The sequence below is a fragment of the Dryas octopetala genome, chromosome 4, assembly GCF_963921425.1.
Source record: "Dryas octopetala chromosome 4, drDryOcto1.1, whole genome shotgun sequence".
NCBI classification, from domain to species: domain Eukaryota; kingdom Viridiplantae; phylum Streptophyta; class Magnoliopsida; order Rosales; family Rosaceae; genus Dryas; species Dryas octopetala.
This window is the reverse complement of record NC_141369.1, coordinates 5,594,042-5,611,222: the sequence shown is the minus strand read 5'-3', so window position 1 is coordinate 5,611,222 and position 17,181 is coordinate 5,594,042. Positions and strand designations below refer to the sequence as shown.

General features: G+C 36.1%; 2 protein-coding genes and 1 pseudogene across 4 annotated transcripts; 1 reads left to right on the top strand and 2 right to left on the bottom strand.

Moving 5' to 3' along the window:
- Positions 1-1,997: 1,997 nt before the first annotated feature.
- LOC147286300 (putative mitochondrial saccharopine dehydrogenase-like oxidoreductase At5g39410 pseudogene) lies at positions 1,998-2,765 on the top strand (annotated as a pseudogene).
- Positions 2,766-9,551: 6,786 nt separating this feature from the next.
- Positions 9,552-12,583, bottom strand: LOC147286299 (short-chain dehydrogenase TIC 32, chloroplastic-like). 2 transcript variants are annotated; one of them, XM_086239063.1, is made up of 8 exons: positions 12,478-12,583; positions 11,705-11,936; positions 10,994-11,073; positions 10,732-10,885; positions 10,429-10,507; positions 10,172-10,275; positions 9,950-9,986; positions 9,552-9,719 (listed from the first exon to the last, which is right to left on the bottom strand). In XM_086239063.1, exons 1-8 carry the CDS (start codon positions 12,581-12,583, stop codon positions 9,552-9,554), a joined length of 960 nt encoding a protein of 319 aa, XP_086095189.1. The 2 variants fall into 2 exon arrangements, with proteins under 2 accessions (XP_086095189.1, XP_086095190.1); XM_086239064.1 differs by having other exon boundaries at positions 9,950-9,996; positions 10,191-10,275.
- Positions 12,584-13,366: 783 nt separating this feature from the next.
- LOC147286298 (short-chain dehydrogenase TIC 32, chloroplastic-like) lies at positions 13,367-16,646 on the bottom strand. Of its 2 annotated transcripts, none has more exons than XM_086239127.1 (8): positions 16,541-16,646; positions 15,770-16,001; positions 15,379-15,455; positions 14,878-15,031; positions 14,636-14,714; positions 13,937-14,025; positions 13,620-13,647; positions 13,367-13,531 (listed from the first exon to the last, which is right to left on the bottom strand). In XM_086239127.1, exons 1-8 carry the CDS (start codon positions 16,644-16,646, stop codon positions 13,367-13,369), a joined length of 930 nt encoding a protein of 309 aa, XP_086095253.1. The 2 variants fall into 2 exon arrangements, with proteins under 2 accessions (XP_086095253.1, XP_086095252.1); XM_086239126.1 differs by having other exon boundaries at positions 13,620-13,669; positions 13,941-14,025.
- Between the last annotated feature and the right edge of the window lie 535 nt (positions 16,647-17,181).

Sequence of the window (17,181 nt, the reverse complement as noted above, 5' to 3'; positions counted from 1 at the left end):
ATTCTTGAAAACATTGTATGCAATTGCAGTTGCAGCACTTGTTCATGCCTTTCACAAATTCAAAAATCTGAAATTCTACCACTCCAAGGAGGAACCCGCGGACCAAGCTGACCAGATCAATCAGATAGCTTAAGTAATCAATTTCTACCGATACATTTCTTTAATTCTATCAGCACTCTTTTGTAACCTTGTTGTATATCGAGTCGGGTTGCAACAATTGACGGTTGTATAATCAACCAGCAAAATGGGCTTGGAAATGGGTCGGTTGTCTAGTAAAAACCGACCATTCTCATCCATACTTTCTCTACAGCTTAATGTATATCTATAAGTTTCAAATAAGATAAAATTACAGATTTAGTCCAGTTATTTTATACCTAGTTCAATTTTGGTCCATGATCTTTTTTAAGTTTTGTTTTGGTCCACTAATTGTTTCATTTGTTCAATAAAGGTTCAGATTTGTGACTTTAAATCTTTTGGGTTGTGTTTTTTTCAATTATAATTAAAGTATAATTTATATTTCATCATTTTTTAGTTATAAAAATAAATTTGGAGTATTAGAATCTAAAAGAATTGAGATTGGATGAAGTTTGAAAAATTGGCAGTTTCAGGTACCCTACTTTGGGGTCAATTATCTTGAGTTTTAGAACTCCAATTTAAATGATCTTTATATGGTTGTAAAAAAGAAATGCATAGTTTTAAAATAAGTATATGTTTGCTGAATTTGGATGAGATTTGATAGAGTAAAAGACATGCCAAATTTGAGAAAACAAATCTGGACTTTTATTGAACAAGTAAAACAATTAGTGGATCAAAACAAAACTTAAAAAAGATTGTGCACCAAAATTGAACTAACTATAAAATAACTGAACTAAATCTGTAATTTTCTCTTCCAAATAAATATAAATAAACATGGCATTTGATTTAGTATTTCTCTCTATCATGATGGATACGTTTTAAGTTCTAATCTCTCAAATCAAAAGGAAAAAAAAAAAAAAAAAAAAAAATCTCAAATAAGACACCAAATAAAACTCTTTCTTAACCAAAACAGTAATAATTAAGATTTTTCTTTTTAGTTTAGATACTAAGCAAATAAGCCATAATTAGTCTTAGACCAAAAATATTGCACAAATCGGTGGTCTACATGTTGATCCGTAGTGCTTTTTGTGTATTAGTATAGACTGTCCCATAGTCAAAATTGAATACATTCGAATTCATAAAAGAAGTTTAGACTTTAGAATTTATAAGAATCTAATACTTGCAAATTTAGGTATGAATATTACATTTGAATTTATAAATAAATAAAAATGTCGTGATTGTCATTTCTAAATAAAAAATAAAAAAAGTCACTAGTGATTGCTTTGATTATTTTAAGGGTTAAATACAAAAATAGTCTACAAATTTTACAGTAAATCTCAATTTGGTTCACTAATTATAAAAAGTATCAATTTAGTCCACGAACTTTTCAAATTGTATCAAAATAGTACAAATATTAACTTCCATCGAAAAATTTAACAAAAACTGGTCATGTGCACAGCAAATGATCACATTTTCAGAGACATTTTAGTTCGTTTATCACATTTTCATGTGACCAATTCCGTTAATTTTCAGATGGAAGTTAACGTTTGTACTGCTTTGAAACAACTTGAAAAGTTCATGAACCAAATTAATACTTTTTATAGTTAATAAACCAAATTAAAATTCATTGTGAAATTAATAGACCATTTTTGTATTTAACCCTTACTTCAAAACAAACGAAGACAGCAGCCTTACTTGTCTGAGCGATGTGGGACAAAACGAAAGACTCACACTCACTCCCTTCTTTCTTAGCCTGGACAAGTCCAGAAGCCCATGTCTGAAGTCTGAAGAAACCCATTTGTAGTAATTGAATGGAATGAGAAAAGTTTGGGTTTGTCTTACAAGTTTATAGAGAGTTCATTCACAAATTCACATTCTTCAACTCTCAGCTCCAACCTCTTCTTACTCTCAAACTCTCAATCATGCAAGAACCTCAATCCCAAACCCCCGACTCTCAACACGATCTGATAATCTTGGGAGCTTCAGGCTTCACAGGCAAGTATGTAGTCAAAGAAGCCCTCAAATTCCTCAACACCCCTTCATCTCCTCTCAACTCTCTAGCCTTAGCTGGTCGCAACCCCACAAAACTAACCCAAACCCTCAAATGGGCAGCTTACCCAAACCCCCCACCTCCCATTCCCATCCTCACCGCCGACACCACCGACCCTCCTTCTCTCCGCCGCCTCTGCGCCCAAACCCGGCTCGTTCTCAACTGCGTCGGACCCTTCCGCCTCTACGGCGACCCCGTCGTCGCCGCTTGCGTCGAAACCGGCTGCGATTACTTGGACATATGCGGAGAGCCGGAGTTCATGGAGAGGATGGAAGCTCAGTACCATGTCCGGGCCGCGGAGACCGGTTCTTTGGTGGTTTCGGCATGTGGGTTCGACTCGGTTCCTGCTGAATTCGGCTTGATGTTCAATTCGAGGCAGTGGGTCGGTCGCGCCGTGCCTAACCGGGTCGAGGCGTATCTGAGCTTGGAGTCTGATAAGAGGATTGTTGGGAATTTCGGGACGTTTGAATCGGCGGTCTTGGGTGTGGCTAATGCGGACAAGTTGCAGGAGCTCAGGCGGTCCAGACCCAGAAGACCTAGGCCTGCGGTAATGGATAATCAAATTCTCAGAGTTTTAATTTGTTGTTTGCATTGTGCTTTTGTGAACGTTTTGGGAGATTGGGATCTGCAAGTTTATTGATTTGAGTATACTAATTTGAATGTTCTGTTGCTGGAATAATGTTGTGGGTGAACATAAATTAAATGTTAAATCTTTGTAGTTTGTACAACTGTTGTCTTAGTGTAGGTCCTGTTATCGCTAGAAACCAATATAAATTTAGCTTGTATTTTGTATCGCATTGTATACTTGTATGTTCCTTTTATTTTCTTGGTTTGCTCAGCAAACAAATATTAGACCAATGGATCTAAGACACGTTTTAAATTCTTCCTCACTATTTTGGAACTATTAATGGTTTACTTATTGATTTTTCTCGTTCCTGTTTGCTCATGATACAGGGGGATTCATTGTTCAAGCAATGTTATATATTTATTATTTTCTGGGTTTAAGAGAAGACAAACAAGATTAAGCTATGATTTAGTGAGTGAATCACAGAGAAGTTGAGAGAGGAAGAGAAAACCAGAGAGAAATTAAGAAGTGATTTCTTGCTTAATTGAATAATCATTACAAAGGTTTATAAAAATCGTCGGGGCTGGGTGAAGGGGCTTGCGAAGGGGCGGGGCAGGGCAGGACGGGGCAGGCTGGGTTGGGGTGAAGGGGGGTGGTCGGGGAGGGGCTAGGTTGAGTTGGGGGGAGAGAGGCATGGGTGGTTTTGGGTGGGGAATAAGAAAGCGGGCGAGGGGGCTGGTGCTGGGTGGGGGGTGTGACGGGGGTTGGGGCTGGGGGGAAGGGGTGCGAACCGAGTTGGGGCTGGGTTGAATGGGGTGCGACGTTGCTGAGTTGGGGAGGTGGTCGGGCAGGCTGGGGGCGGAAAAGGGAGAGATGGAGAGAGAGAGAGAGGGAGAGAGAGAGAGAGAGAGAGAGAAGGTGGAGCTTGGGGTCGAGTCGGCAGGTAAGGCCTCTGTCGACGAGTAAGCTGCTGTCGACAATAGGTCGTAGGTTGGGGTGGTGTGGGTTAGGTTGGTGCAATCCCAGATCTGCTGCATCTCTTTTTTTTATTTTTTTTCTTTTTTTGTTATTAGCTTTTAATCTATTAGTTTTAATCAAATAAACCTTATGCACTATATACCTCGGCCGGGGATCGTCCAGAGTCGTTTCAGTCCCTCAAAAGTATCTGATTACGTTCCAAATTGTAGTTTCATCAACTCGAGCAACTTCTACCTATCCAAAATCAATAATCAACTCAATATGGGTCTCAATTTCATGTTATCTAAGTCAATTTGTGGCTGGGTAGTTGAAACCACCGCCATCGCTGCCCAAAGTGGCGGTGCCTAACTCAAAATTCACAATTTCTCACAACTTCTCAAACTTCCCAATTCAAATAATCAATTAGAAATTCATAGGGATGAAAATTGTCCAAAAACATATAAGAATCATCCTCCATAGTCAAATTCAAAGGAAATTGGAAATGGGTTCTAAACCCCCCAAAATTTCAACTTCTAAAATACTCAAAACTAATCACAAATTTGGGGTGATCGAAGGCCGGAGGTGGCCGAAATCGGGCTAGAAAGCCGGCGGCTGGGTTGGGCTTTCAGGCATGATTCTTGCTGCTGTGGTGGCTGGCCGGTGAAGGGGAGGGCTGGGGAAGTTGGCGCTAGCAAGGAGAGTGCGTCGGTGGTTTTGGATAGCTGGGAAACTAGCCGGAGGGGCTGGGTTCGGTGGTGAAAGGGTCGAGCAGGGGTGTTTGTGGGAGAGAAGAGTGAGTGCGGGAGAGAGAAGAGAGTTTTATGGAGAGAGGAGAGAGAGAGTGATGGATTTAAAAATCCAGTTTTTGTTTTTTTTTTAATTCTATTTACATCCCCCAAATAGTTAATAGAAAATTAGGATTAAATACCTAATTCTAATAATCTTTTAGAAAAGCAGTAAGACCCAAGAGTTTTTTAGATGAGCTACTAACTTTCATAAAACCTTTTAGATTAGGTACCAAAACTACTTTTCAGCATGACCTGTTTCTTTTGGGCTTCTTTTATTTTCCTTTTTTGTCCTTGGCCCATATATGGTTTCATTTCAGCTGCTAATCATATTTGAGCGTGGAAATTCACAAACGAATCCCTAAACCCAAATGACGCAAACAAAACAATCCTCTTGACGATTTGCTTCAATTTCTTGGCAATCTGCATCAATTTCGTCTGGTTTCTCAACAATTCTTTCAATTTCTGGTAATATGCTTATGTTTCTTTGAATTTCTTAGCCAATTATAGTTTTTTTTCCAATTCCTGCAAATTTTCTCGTTATCCAAACAACACTCCAAGACAAATCTGTATTAACTCTCTCTCTCTCTCTCTCTCTCTCTCTCTCTCTCTCTCTCTCTCTCTCTCTCTCTCTCTCTCTCTCTCTCTCTCTCTCTCTCCATGAGCGCACCGTTTGGAGGTCCAATTGCGTCAAACCTCAGTGCCGCCGGAGGAGCCTAGCCTAACAACAGTGAACGACAAATAGCGTCGGCGGAGCACTTCGTGCTCAAGTTCAATAACCCTAATCTTCGTGCTTCAAGTTTTGTATATTGTTTAATTTTGGAGTTTAGGCTCGGCTCTGTTTTTGCTTTTTCTTTTTTTGTATTTGATTTGATTTTTATTTCTCATTATGTATGTGATTGTTCCGTTGTTGTGGTTTCTACATTAGAGTTTTAATTATTTTGAAATTGTGGAGCTCAGTCACAGCTTCTATTCATGAAATTGTGGAGCTTAGTCACAGCTTCTTACCTAATATTAATTGGTTCATGTAGTTGGAAACTTTTTTTCATTTTGAGAATGTTTGGTGCAATTTTATTTACGGTGACATTTGTTTCAAGTGAGCCAATGCCTCCTGAGTTCTCACGTGCTATTAAATTTGGAAATGCCACTTACAATCTTTACAGTCATAGCATTCTTCATTTAGGCTTGAAGTTCATAACTAGTTTGATATTGGTCACAATTTCAGATTTTGTTAATTGGTTGTTATATGAGTTTTGGGGGTGGTTTAGGTGCATTATCTATAGTTTTCATGTTGGACTTTAGGGTCTATCTTTTAGGAGTCTAAACTTATCTCTTTCCATATCTGTCACACTTTAGATTTAGTTATGACTGTAGGACAATCACAACTTCAAATGCAGTTGTGACTATCAAACAGTCACAACTGAGTTGGATAGTCACAATTTAGTTGTGACTGTCACAGTTAATTTTTGATTATTTTTAGGTGTGGTGTATTAATCCGTTAGATTTTTTGATTTTGCTTTTCCTTTTTGAATCCTTTATGTATGAATTGGTAGGCAAATGCATGTCCCACATCACAACTAAATTATGACAGTCACAACTTAGATTTAAGATGACATCTTCTAGATGGAAGCAAAGATAGAAATGAATTTCAAATTATTTCTGCTTGACAGTTACAGGTTTAATTTCCTCCTTAAGAGGGTATATGTTTAATGCAAATTTCCTTTTTATGTTAGCTTTTATGTTAAACATCTAGGTGTTTTATGTTAAAATTATCTTTTTATGAATATCATTTACAACTTCAAATTTTGTTAATTGGTTGCTATATGAATTTTGGGGGTGCTTTAGGTGCATTGTCTTTAGTTTTCATGTTAAAGTTTAAGGTTTTTTTTCGGCCCTGAGAGTCACACTTAGATTTAATTGTGAGAGTCACATTTTCAAATCAGTCACAACTAAATCTAAAGACAGTCACAACTTAATTGTGATAATCACAACTTTAGATTTAGTTGTGACTAATTAGATTAATTATTTTTTAAAAAAAATATGACAATATAGTATAAATTAGGCTTAAAGCAATAATTTTACACAGTAGTTGACTTAGTATAGTGGTGGGAGATGTTGTATTCCTCTTATTCAAGAGGGGTTTGAATCCCCTTTATGTCAAATGTTAATTTATCTTTTTTGTGTAATGAGTATAGCTTGGCCGGAAGAAGGTGGCCGGAGGTCGACCGGAAGACAGTGGCTGGAGGACGGCCGGAAGACGGTGGTCGGAGGTTGGCAGGAGGTCAGTCATGTTGCTGATGAGGGAAGGGTAGATTTGTACTTTTTCACAATGGCATAACAAGTAAATATAGAACTGTTAGGTTTGACTATTCAACTAGTATCTAATCTAAAATGATATTTAATTTTGGTATGTAAACTAAAAAGTTATTGAAATTTAGTAGTTAAAATCAATGGACCTAATAGTTAATTGTCCATAATTTGTCATACATAGCTTAGAATCGAGATTCGTTTTTGCCTACACGCTTGTGAACTCAAGACCTATTTAATCATCTAAATTATTATTTTTGGACAAAGGTCTCTTTTAATTTCCTCAATTTAAAACTCCAAAATCGTCTTAATTGACTTAAATAAATTCCAATAAATCATTGTATCATCATTTCCAGAATTCTCCAAATTAACATTTATTTTGTCTCCAAAAACATTTTAGAAAGTATTTTTTTTTTCTAGGGTCCCACAACTCAACTTTTCTTTAAGCTCTTTAAGTACACAACAAATAAAGATCGATTTAAATTTCTAGTGAAATTTGGGTCGGGTTGTGACATTTTGTTGTGAGCTAGCTGTAACAGATAGCAAGATATTGATGACAGATGCTAATCGAGTGCTAATTAGTGATCTTGATAAGATATTCTTATTTTTTGCAATCGTGCAATTATGGAGTGGTATTTGTTTAAATAAGTTTGGGTTCCCTCCCCATAAAATGGCCAATCAAACTTATTCATTAAAGTGGACTTTCTGTAAATGTAATTCATACCGTTGGTTCACTTACTTTTATGTTTTTCCCAAATTGATCTACGATCTTTTTTTTTTGTACTAAGTTGGTCTACTTTCTTTTTGACGTTTACCTACTTGGTCCATTTCATCAATTCTATTAAAAATAAGGACAAAATGGTCTTTTCATATTAAATAAATTTTTAATTCTATTTCTAATTTAAAAAATATTAAAATCCAACACTCTCTTTCCTCTCTCCATAATTTTCTTCTTTTCTCCCTCTCTTCTCCCGCACCATCCACTGCGCATGAATGCACACCCAGCCACCACCGGCCACCCTCCGGCCAGTTTCCCAGCCACCAAGACCCGCCGGCGACCTCCCCACTAATCGGCCATCCTTTCCCTTCCCTCAAGCCGCTGCCCAGCCACCTACAAGGAATACACATTGCTGAAAATCCCAACCGCACCGCCATACATTTTTCTCTTCTCTTCATGGGCTTTCATTCACCTATGAATTTGTTGATTTAATTTGAGTATTTAGAAACTTGAAAATTGGGGATTTGGAACCCAATTCGGGTCCTCTTGGAATTTTGAATTTGGGTGGTGTTTGAATTGGTTTGTAACTGTTACTATTTCTATCTATTTTCAATATATGTTTTTGGGAGAGTGCTATTTTCTTGGAATAATTTTGTGTTTGATTTGAGTCTTTACATGGTAGGGGTGGGCTGGACACGGGTTAGGGAGGGGAAAGTGGTTGGGGGTGTGTTGCAGAAGAATAAAGAAAGAAGAAGAAGAAAGAAGGAAGAGGAAGAAGAAGAAAAGAAGAAAAATGAATGAAAAGTCTATTATGCCCTCCAATTTGACAGAAAATTGTTAAAAATTGATGGAATTGACTAAGTAGGTAAACGTTGAGAAGGCAGTGGACCAATTTGGTACAAACAAAAAAATTGTGGACCAACTTGGGAAAAACATGAAAGTAAATGGACCAACGGTGCATTTAACTCTTTTTTTAATTTTTTCTTCTAAAAATTGAAAGAATAATTAACTTTCTTTTGCTGGGGTCCGGGCCCTCATTGATGTGTGGTAGGGATGGACACGGGTCGGATTGGTTCGGTTTAGCCCCCAAACTGTAGACCAAACCAATGCCTTCGGGTTAGTGATTTTTCAAACCAAACCAACCCAATGAAGGTGAAACAACCGAACCAAACCAAACCAATTAAAGTCGGGTTGGGTTGGTCGGTTTGATCGGTTTGGGCATGTCTCAAAATACAATTAAAATTTAGGCCCAAATTATAAATGAATGAAACTCCCTTTAAGTTATAAAATTAATGTCTCTATTTTCTACACATGAACCCAATTCAGTACAATGTCTGCTTTTACAGTGGAACAATTACAGTCACATGTAAAACAAGAAAGCCATATATGTGAAACATTAATATTAATATATTAAAGAATAAAGCCATGTGAAAGATTAATATTAATTTATTATAATATTAAAGACATAGGCCATGAAACTAGGGAAGGTAAGATGAGTTCTCATTGCTTTGAGCCTTTGACCATTCTAAACAAGGTGAGATGAGAAACTAGACATGTGAATATTTAATTTAATTTTTTAAATTTTTAGGTCGGGTTGGGTCGGGTTTGATCGGTTATTTGGAACGTCAACCCGCTAACCAACCCATTTGAGGTCGGGTTGGTCGGGTTATGAACCGACTTCTCTAAATTGGGTGTTAGAAACTGAACCAACCCAACCCATTTTGGTTGGGTTGGTCGGGTTGGTCGGGTTGCATCGGGTTATGTCCACCCCTAATGTGTGGAGCTTTAATTCCGGGGCAATGAGTTGGTTGGGCTGAGCTAACCCACAAACTGACTATGTGCTTCTGGGGCTAATGAAGTCCTAAGCCCAACAATTTTTTGGACTGAACTTAAGCCCAACCTTAAGCATGAAATTCTAAACTTTTGGTCTTCATTTTTTATTTTGACTAAGAAACCGAGTTAATAGACTATTACAACTTGATAAAAATCAGTCAATTTAAAGTAAAATTTATGTCTACTTTATTTGGTATATATCATATTTGTATTAGTACATATCACACATGCACATTGAATTAATATAAAAGATTGAAACCCCTACTCCTTGAGATTGGTCAAACTCAAGCTAAAATCCCAGAGTTTCTTAGCCAAATCTGCATCTTTTGCCTGAGAGCTGGGTTTAGCAATGTTACAGTCCTCAAAGTATTGGCCGCCTACCCCCTTAACTTGTGGATGGAGTGCCACAAAGCATGTGGTTGCTGCTCCCTGCACAACCATATTCAATCACACACACATTATTCTATTTCCAAAAATTAAAATAAAATGACTTGGATGAGTGGATCATATTTTAGATTGCTATCTCTAATAAAAGTGGGGTCCATGAGTATTTGTGGATCCCACCTCTTTAGGGACGCAGTCTACAAATATGGTCTATATAGCATTAGTCCCAAAAAACTCACATGCTACATATGTTGTGGAACGCCAAGAAAAGGTACCTGCTGAATAGTTTTACTGATAAATACACTCAGCACACTTAGAAGACCTGTTTGGAGCCAGTGAAAGAGTGAGTTGATAAGTGACAAACCAGACAAATACTGCAGTTTTATGAAGTATGATTATAAGCTAGTATGAAAAATGATGTATCGAAGTAGAAACCGTTGATCATAGTCTTAACTGCAGCGAATTCTCTTATAGAACTAATGACACTGGTAAAGTACTACAGCAGATGAAGCTTACAGGGTAAAATGCTATCATTGCGCGTAATATTGGTGGCAATTGCTCCAGGATGAAGAGAATTAGCAGTTATCTCTACCTCTTCTTCCTGTTTAGTTGATATTTGAAAAAATAAGTTACCAACTCAACCAAGAACTTGACATCAATTCTGAAAGTGTACCAACAACTTATATGGACATATGCAATATATTTTCCATAGATATTAGACACACTTATTGGATGACCTTAAAAGGTTCAATACCTTCAGATGCCTTGTAAGCTCGTTAGCATGTAATATGTTAGCAAGCTTTGATTGTCCATAAGCATAATATCTGTTATATCTGTAAATTAGCAAGAAAAGGGGTAGATTGTTGACATGTATTATTAAATCAGCATGAATAAAACTATTTGCAGCATCTTTCTAATAGAGGTGAGACTCACTTATGTGTATCACTTCTGTTAAAGAGATAATACACAAGATGGCCAGTTGAGATAGTACAAATAGGAGTACTCAATCGATATAGTCTAAAGATGATTCATCAAAATGATGCTGCCACAGGGTTACCTTGATTCATCATTAATTTTATCAAAAACAATTCCTTCACGGTACCCATATTGATGGAATCTTGATGATACATTAACAATTCTCCCTTCTCTGTTGCTTTCTTGCGATGTGCTTTTCATGGTCTCCAACAAGAGATTTGTGAGAAGAAAGTGACCTGCACATTGGATGGTTCAAATAACAAAGAAATTGATAAAATCAAACTTGTACAAAACCGATATGTTGGCTGACAGGATAGACTAAAAGCCAATTGTTAGTAACAAACCTAAGTGGTTAGTTGCAAACTGGAGTTCTATGTTGTCTTGAGAAAGTTTTAATGGAGATGCCCCTACCCCTGCATTGTTACTTCCAACAAAGAAGAGAATATGTTACTTCTTATTGTCATAATATAAAATAAACAAGCGTCAGTTCTGTCTATATGAGTTTCCAGTGCAATGCATGCATGTATGAGGGTGAGACCGTGAGAGCACTTTCAAACGTGTTAGCTTGATATACATTGTTGATCAATTCTGCAACAACTTAAACTTTTGCAGTCCAGTGGTTGTCTAGCATGGTATCGTAACTCTAGTTTCCAAAGGTTTTGGGTTCAAAAGCTTCAACCTATGACCCCACTTATAACATATCAAGTTAACTTGCACGATGGTCCAAGTTTGATCTACTTTAGACTCGCTTGGTATGTTGTATTGGACGGTACTACTGGACTGAAATAAACTATATATACTAAATTAGATTGTATTATACTGTGCGGAGTTTCTAGGGCAGTGTAATATATATTAGATCCATGCCTCTGCGAAGGATGAATACACTCCAATCCAGTTCAATAAAGTATTATCAAATCCAATTCAGTACAGCCTAACATAGTACATTTGTCTAACAAAACACACCCAACACAGAAGGAAGAAAATTGAGTAAAATAAATAGAAACTGATAGGGTAGAAACTAGAAAGTAATAACAGATGACAATTGCATATCTTACACAAGGATGTTCAATGGAAGGCCCAAGGCATTATAGTCTGCTGCAAATTTTCTTACAGATGCCAATGAGCTGAGGTCTAACTCCATGACATCAATTTTGGCATTGGGGATTTCTTTGAGGATTGCTTCTTTGACATTTGTCCCAGCCTCCATGTTCCTCACTGCCATAACTACATGGACACCACGCAATGCAAGAACACGTGATGTCTCTACTCCTATACCACTCGAGGCTCCTGAAATTTAACAAAATTCATACACTGAAATGCTTAATAACACCTTACATTGAGACAAACAGAGGAAGCAGTTTAAGACCATATTGGTATTGTCATATGTGTTACATATTAGGAGGAATAAAGCTGAAGGGTATATCCCAGAGGAGACATATGAGTGTAACACAAAAGAACTTATAAAAGAAAAGGAACCACCATAATTTTATTTATATTTAGAATTTCATATGTTCATCCAGGAAAATAAAAAATTCACCTCAATAAGAAAACCCATTGCTACTCACTATGCATATATCACTCCAAATTACTGAACTTGTAATTTCCATTTTCTCATTCTTACAGTTACATGGAAAAATGCTCCAATGAATCCCTTATATCAGTTTATTTGTCTAAATCGTTGTGATGCTGGGTTCTTATTCTCTTTGTTTGGATACATAAGCAAGCTCATCTTAGACAAAGAAATGAAAGACGTGCCTGAAAGACATGCCAAAGCAATAATATCAAAATAACAATTGTATGTTTACCGAAGGTTAAAATAGATCATGACCTGTAACAATGGCAGTAAGAGCAGTTCCATCAATCCCTTGAGTAACTTCCTCTGCTGTGGAAGAGGCAGAGAACCCAGATGCTCCTTTCTTGCTAAATAACCCCATTAATTTTGCAGATGATAATTATGAAGTTACAACATAGAGAATGCAAACCAAAACCAGCTCAGAGAATGCTAACAAAACCAGAATAACATAGTAAGTTCCATTCTTAAAATATTAGCAACGAGAGTGACTGCTAATGCCAAGACAACTAGATAAGGCCATTTGCCAAATTCAAAATTTAAATGCATATATTGCTCCAAAAGTTATAAATGCAATATATATTTCTTTGGAAGCATGACCCATGTTTTTTTTAACTAAAAATAAATCATCAGCAAGGTTGGAAAATTGCCTTTAAGAAAAATTCAATAATACTTTTTGAAATATAGGGGTACCAAATTTACCATGGACTTGTAGATATAATGTCGTAAAAGCATTTAGAGGGACCAAACATAATTTTTAAAGCTATGAATCCTATACAACTTATAACGCAACAATGACTTGAATTTACCTTATATGTGTGATTTACAGGTGACTGAGCAAAAGAACAACAAATCGAAAACAATTTTTGTGCATAGGGGGCAAAAATGCAAATAAAATAAAAATAAAAATAAAAATATTTTAATACTGCAGTAGGGTAGAAAAATCATTTGAATTACATTGTCACGGCCTATTTTAAAACAATACATTCTTCTGCTAGTAAACAAGCAGGACACCATGGTTATTACAGTTTTTAATTTACATGGTCATACAATGTTGTAGCTTCATCTCAAACCAGTAACAGGCACATTGAACTACAATTTACAAGTGTGACCAATGTAATATTTACTTTTGATCCATAAATCCCAATTACTTTGGATCCGTCAGGTTCAAGCTGAAATCCCACAGCTTCTTTGCCAATTCTGCATCTTTAGCCTGAGAGGTCGGATTGGCTTTGTTGCTGTCCATAAAATACTCGCCGCTGACACCCTCAACTTGTGGATGCAATGCCACATAGCATTGAGTTGCTGCTCCCTGAAGTTATGTCAAATATATAAAAATACAAGTAAATTGCAGTGAAGCTGCTTGAGCGTATCATATTAGGGTTCAAAGATAAACATACCTGAGCAACATTTTTAAGCACATATATTCTGCTTAACATATTGGCAACGACTGCATTAAGCCATAACAATGAAGATGTTAATATGAATCCAGACAAATACAGGAGATGATGAAAGTTTAGGGAAGATGGTTATAAACACAGGATGAAGATCTTAATATTACTATTTAATTATAACAATTTTACAGACAACTTAAAATGCATGACCTTAATCACCCATCCCAAACAAATGAGCATATTTGTCATGTGGACCCAACAACAACTGCATGTCTAAGCATATCTTGAAGAACATTACTACATATTTGTCAATGGTTCAAAACTTACCATTATAAAAACTGTAGTTCCGCGAAAGATTGGTAAGAATTGTTCCAGGATGAAGGGAATTAGCAGTTATGTTAACACCTTCTGCCTGTTAAACAATACAATATAACATCAAAAACAAAAACAAAAAAACAAAAAAAAACCCCAACAGCAGATTAGAATTTCCATTGCATGATGACATGGCTTTTTTGGAAGTATGAACTGCAGGACTGCTTATGAATGTTGAAAACACCAATGATGTAAAGGCTAACACCTTATAATCTTTTAAACTTTTGCTTTTTGAAGATAGGAGGAATAACAATCAACAATGTTTGCAACCACCATGACCATTTGAGAGTCAATTATCTCTCAGACTTTCAGTGGTGGATCCTGAAATCACAAAGTCACTCAAGTAAAGATGTCTTTGGGGGAAAATCCAAAAAAAAAAATAAATAAAGAAAGAAAATACTTGCACGCTGAAACTACCCTGTGACTCTTTTCTCTTCTATTGACCAAAAGAGATATGAACAGAGCCCCAGGGCCCTGCACATGCTCAACCATTTAATTTTCACACTGTCACAGGAACTTGATACGTTAATAACCAAAATTCCTCTTTATATTATTATTTATTAACCAAGAAATACTATGATCACATAAAATTAATTTATATCATTAAATTCATTGGTAATCAAATTGATGATCTTATATGAATTGCGTACCTTCAAGTGCTTTGCAAGCTCATTAGAATGCAATATGTTGGCTAGCTTTGATTGCCCATAAGCAAACATTTGGTTGTATCTGTAAATTTTCAAGATAAACAAAAGCAAAGTGAAGAAACAATAATATTTGAAACAATTCAATACATCATGTGGACATGTCAAACCATAAAATTATAGATCACTGCACTACTGTAGCAGCACTTAGTGATAAAATTCAACAGATGGTCATGTCAGTCTGTTACCCTGATTCATCATTGATCCTATCAAAACGAATCCCTTCCCAATATGCAAATCGGTGAGCCTCTGATAACACATTCACAATCCTTCCCTCTTTGTTGCTTTCACATGCTGTCTTTTTCATGGTCTCCAATAGAAGGTTTGTCAAAAGAAAATGGCCTGTAAAATAGAGGTAAGAACTCTAAGATTCCAGTTTATAAAGACAACATGACAGGGCATTTCAAACCACTAGAATTTTTCAAAAGCGAAATAGAAACCTTATTCAAGGTCAAAACTTAAGTAAAGTTGAATTATCTCTCTCTGAAAACTGAAGTTATTCAGATCTTAATACTGCAATCCAACTATTTTAGATTTCTCGAAAGAAGAACAGCAAATTGGGAATGTCAAATAAGTGAATAACTAAAACTTTCCTATCTCAGATTTGTCAACCCTACTCCCTCATTAAAAATTTCTTATAATTCTTGATAAAAACAGCAAAATAATTTTATGTTTTAAAATATAGATACCTATATGGTTGGTTGCAAACTGCATTTCGATGTTGTCTTGGGAAAGCATGAATGGAGTTGCCACCCCTGCATTATTACTTCAAACATAGAGGAGAAATTATAACTCTTTAATGTTAATATAAAAAAGAACATTGTATTATAATACAAACTTTCTTTTTGTTTTTCCTTCTTTCCTTTTTGCCCGCTCTTAGAGTCTTACGACCAAAACAACTTCAAAACAGAGAACAAAACGGCAATAATAACCATATGGTCATAATGACACACAAACATTCGTGTGTTTAACACACTCAAATGCATGAAAGCACATCTATCCAACTAGAGAAGATAGTTTCAAATAACTATAAGAAAATGTAACATAAATAATTATACTTGTCCAATTTAGATTTCTTACATTAAAATATTCAATGGACGACCAGATGATTTATAATCCGATGCAAATTTTCTTACAGATGCCATTGAGCTGAGATCTACTTCCACCACATCAATGTTGGCAGTGGGGATTTCCTTAAGTATTGCCTCTTTGACTTCCCTACCTGCATCTGTATTCCTTACTGCCATGATGACATGAACACCACGCAATGCTAGAACGCGTGTTGTCTCCACACCAAGACCACTTGACGCTCCTGAAATCAAATCTGTGTGTAAGAACTGAAAAAGGCCAAATGTACAAATTTCACCAATTGCCAAGCCAAAATCAAAGAAGTCAATCATAAAGACTTATTACTCAAGCATCACTAACATCACATATTTATTTGATTCATTACTCTAAAGTCTAAACACTCAAACAACCATGATTTACATGAATATATAACCAAAAGAGCATGAATATTATAGCCTTCGCAGACCACAGTCCTTGCTCTCACGACTACTAAATTTTACCAAGCTTTGAATTATATCTTATACCCAAAACTCAGTAACGATCACCAACAAAAGACACTTTAACTTTACATTGCATCTAGAACATCAACTAATTCTAAACCTCACCACCTTCAATCAAAAAAACCAACCAATGAAATACTAAAAAAATTACCCATGATAGAAAACTAGTATACCCTTTGGTTGCTCAATTGTCGTTGTAAAATAAAAGACAACTAAATGACAGGAACTGACCAACAAAAGAAAAACTCAGCTGTAGCCAAAAAAAAAGAAGGAAAAAGAAGACCTGTAACAATTGCAGTGAGACCAGTTCCATCAATCCCTTGAGTGACTTCCTCAGCTGTAGAACGGTATGAAAACCCAGATGGCCCTTTCCGCCCAAATATCCACATGGTTTCAGATTTTGGTCAGATGATACCAACCAACCCAGAATCAAATCCAAACAATTTCACAGAGCTACACGTCCAAAATCCAACACAGTAATCACAGCCAGCAGTATCAGTTTAGTACTATGTAATGTGTTTATACCCCATTTAACACCCATATTTATATTTATTTTTTGCTCTTAAAATAATTAAGAGTAATGGAGGAGATTTACAAGTAGAGAATGAGAAAAACAAAATGATGAGTACGTGACTTGCATGCATGAGTGATGCTTTTGGGATTTTAATTGATTTTAAAGAAGCAGATTTCATAGAATCCATCAAAAACTGAATTCTCATGGCCTTTGTTATGTGAGCAAAATCCATCCAAATCCACCAAAATCTATCACTTAATGAAATCCATGAGTTCTTTAGGACACCTAGATCTCTAAAAAATTTATTGAAATCCGAGTTAAGGACACCTAGATTTCTATGAAATCCATTATAAAATTCTAATTGAAAACACCTAGATTTTGTTTGATTTTTTAAATATATTAAAATCCGA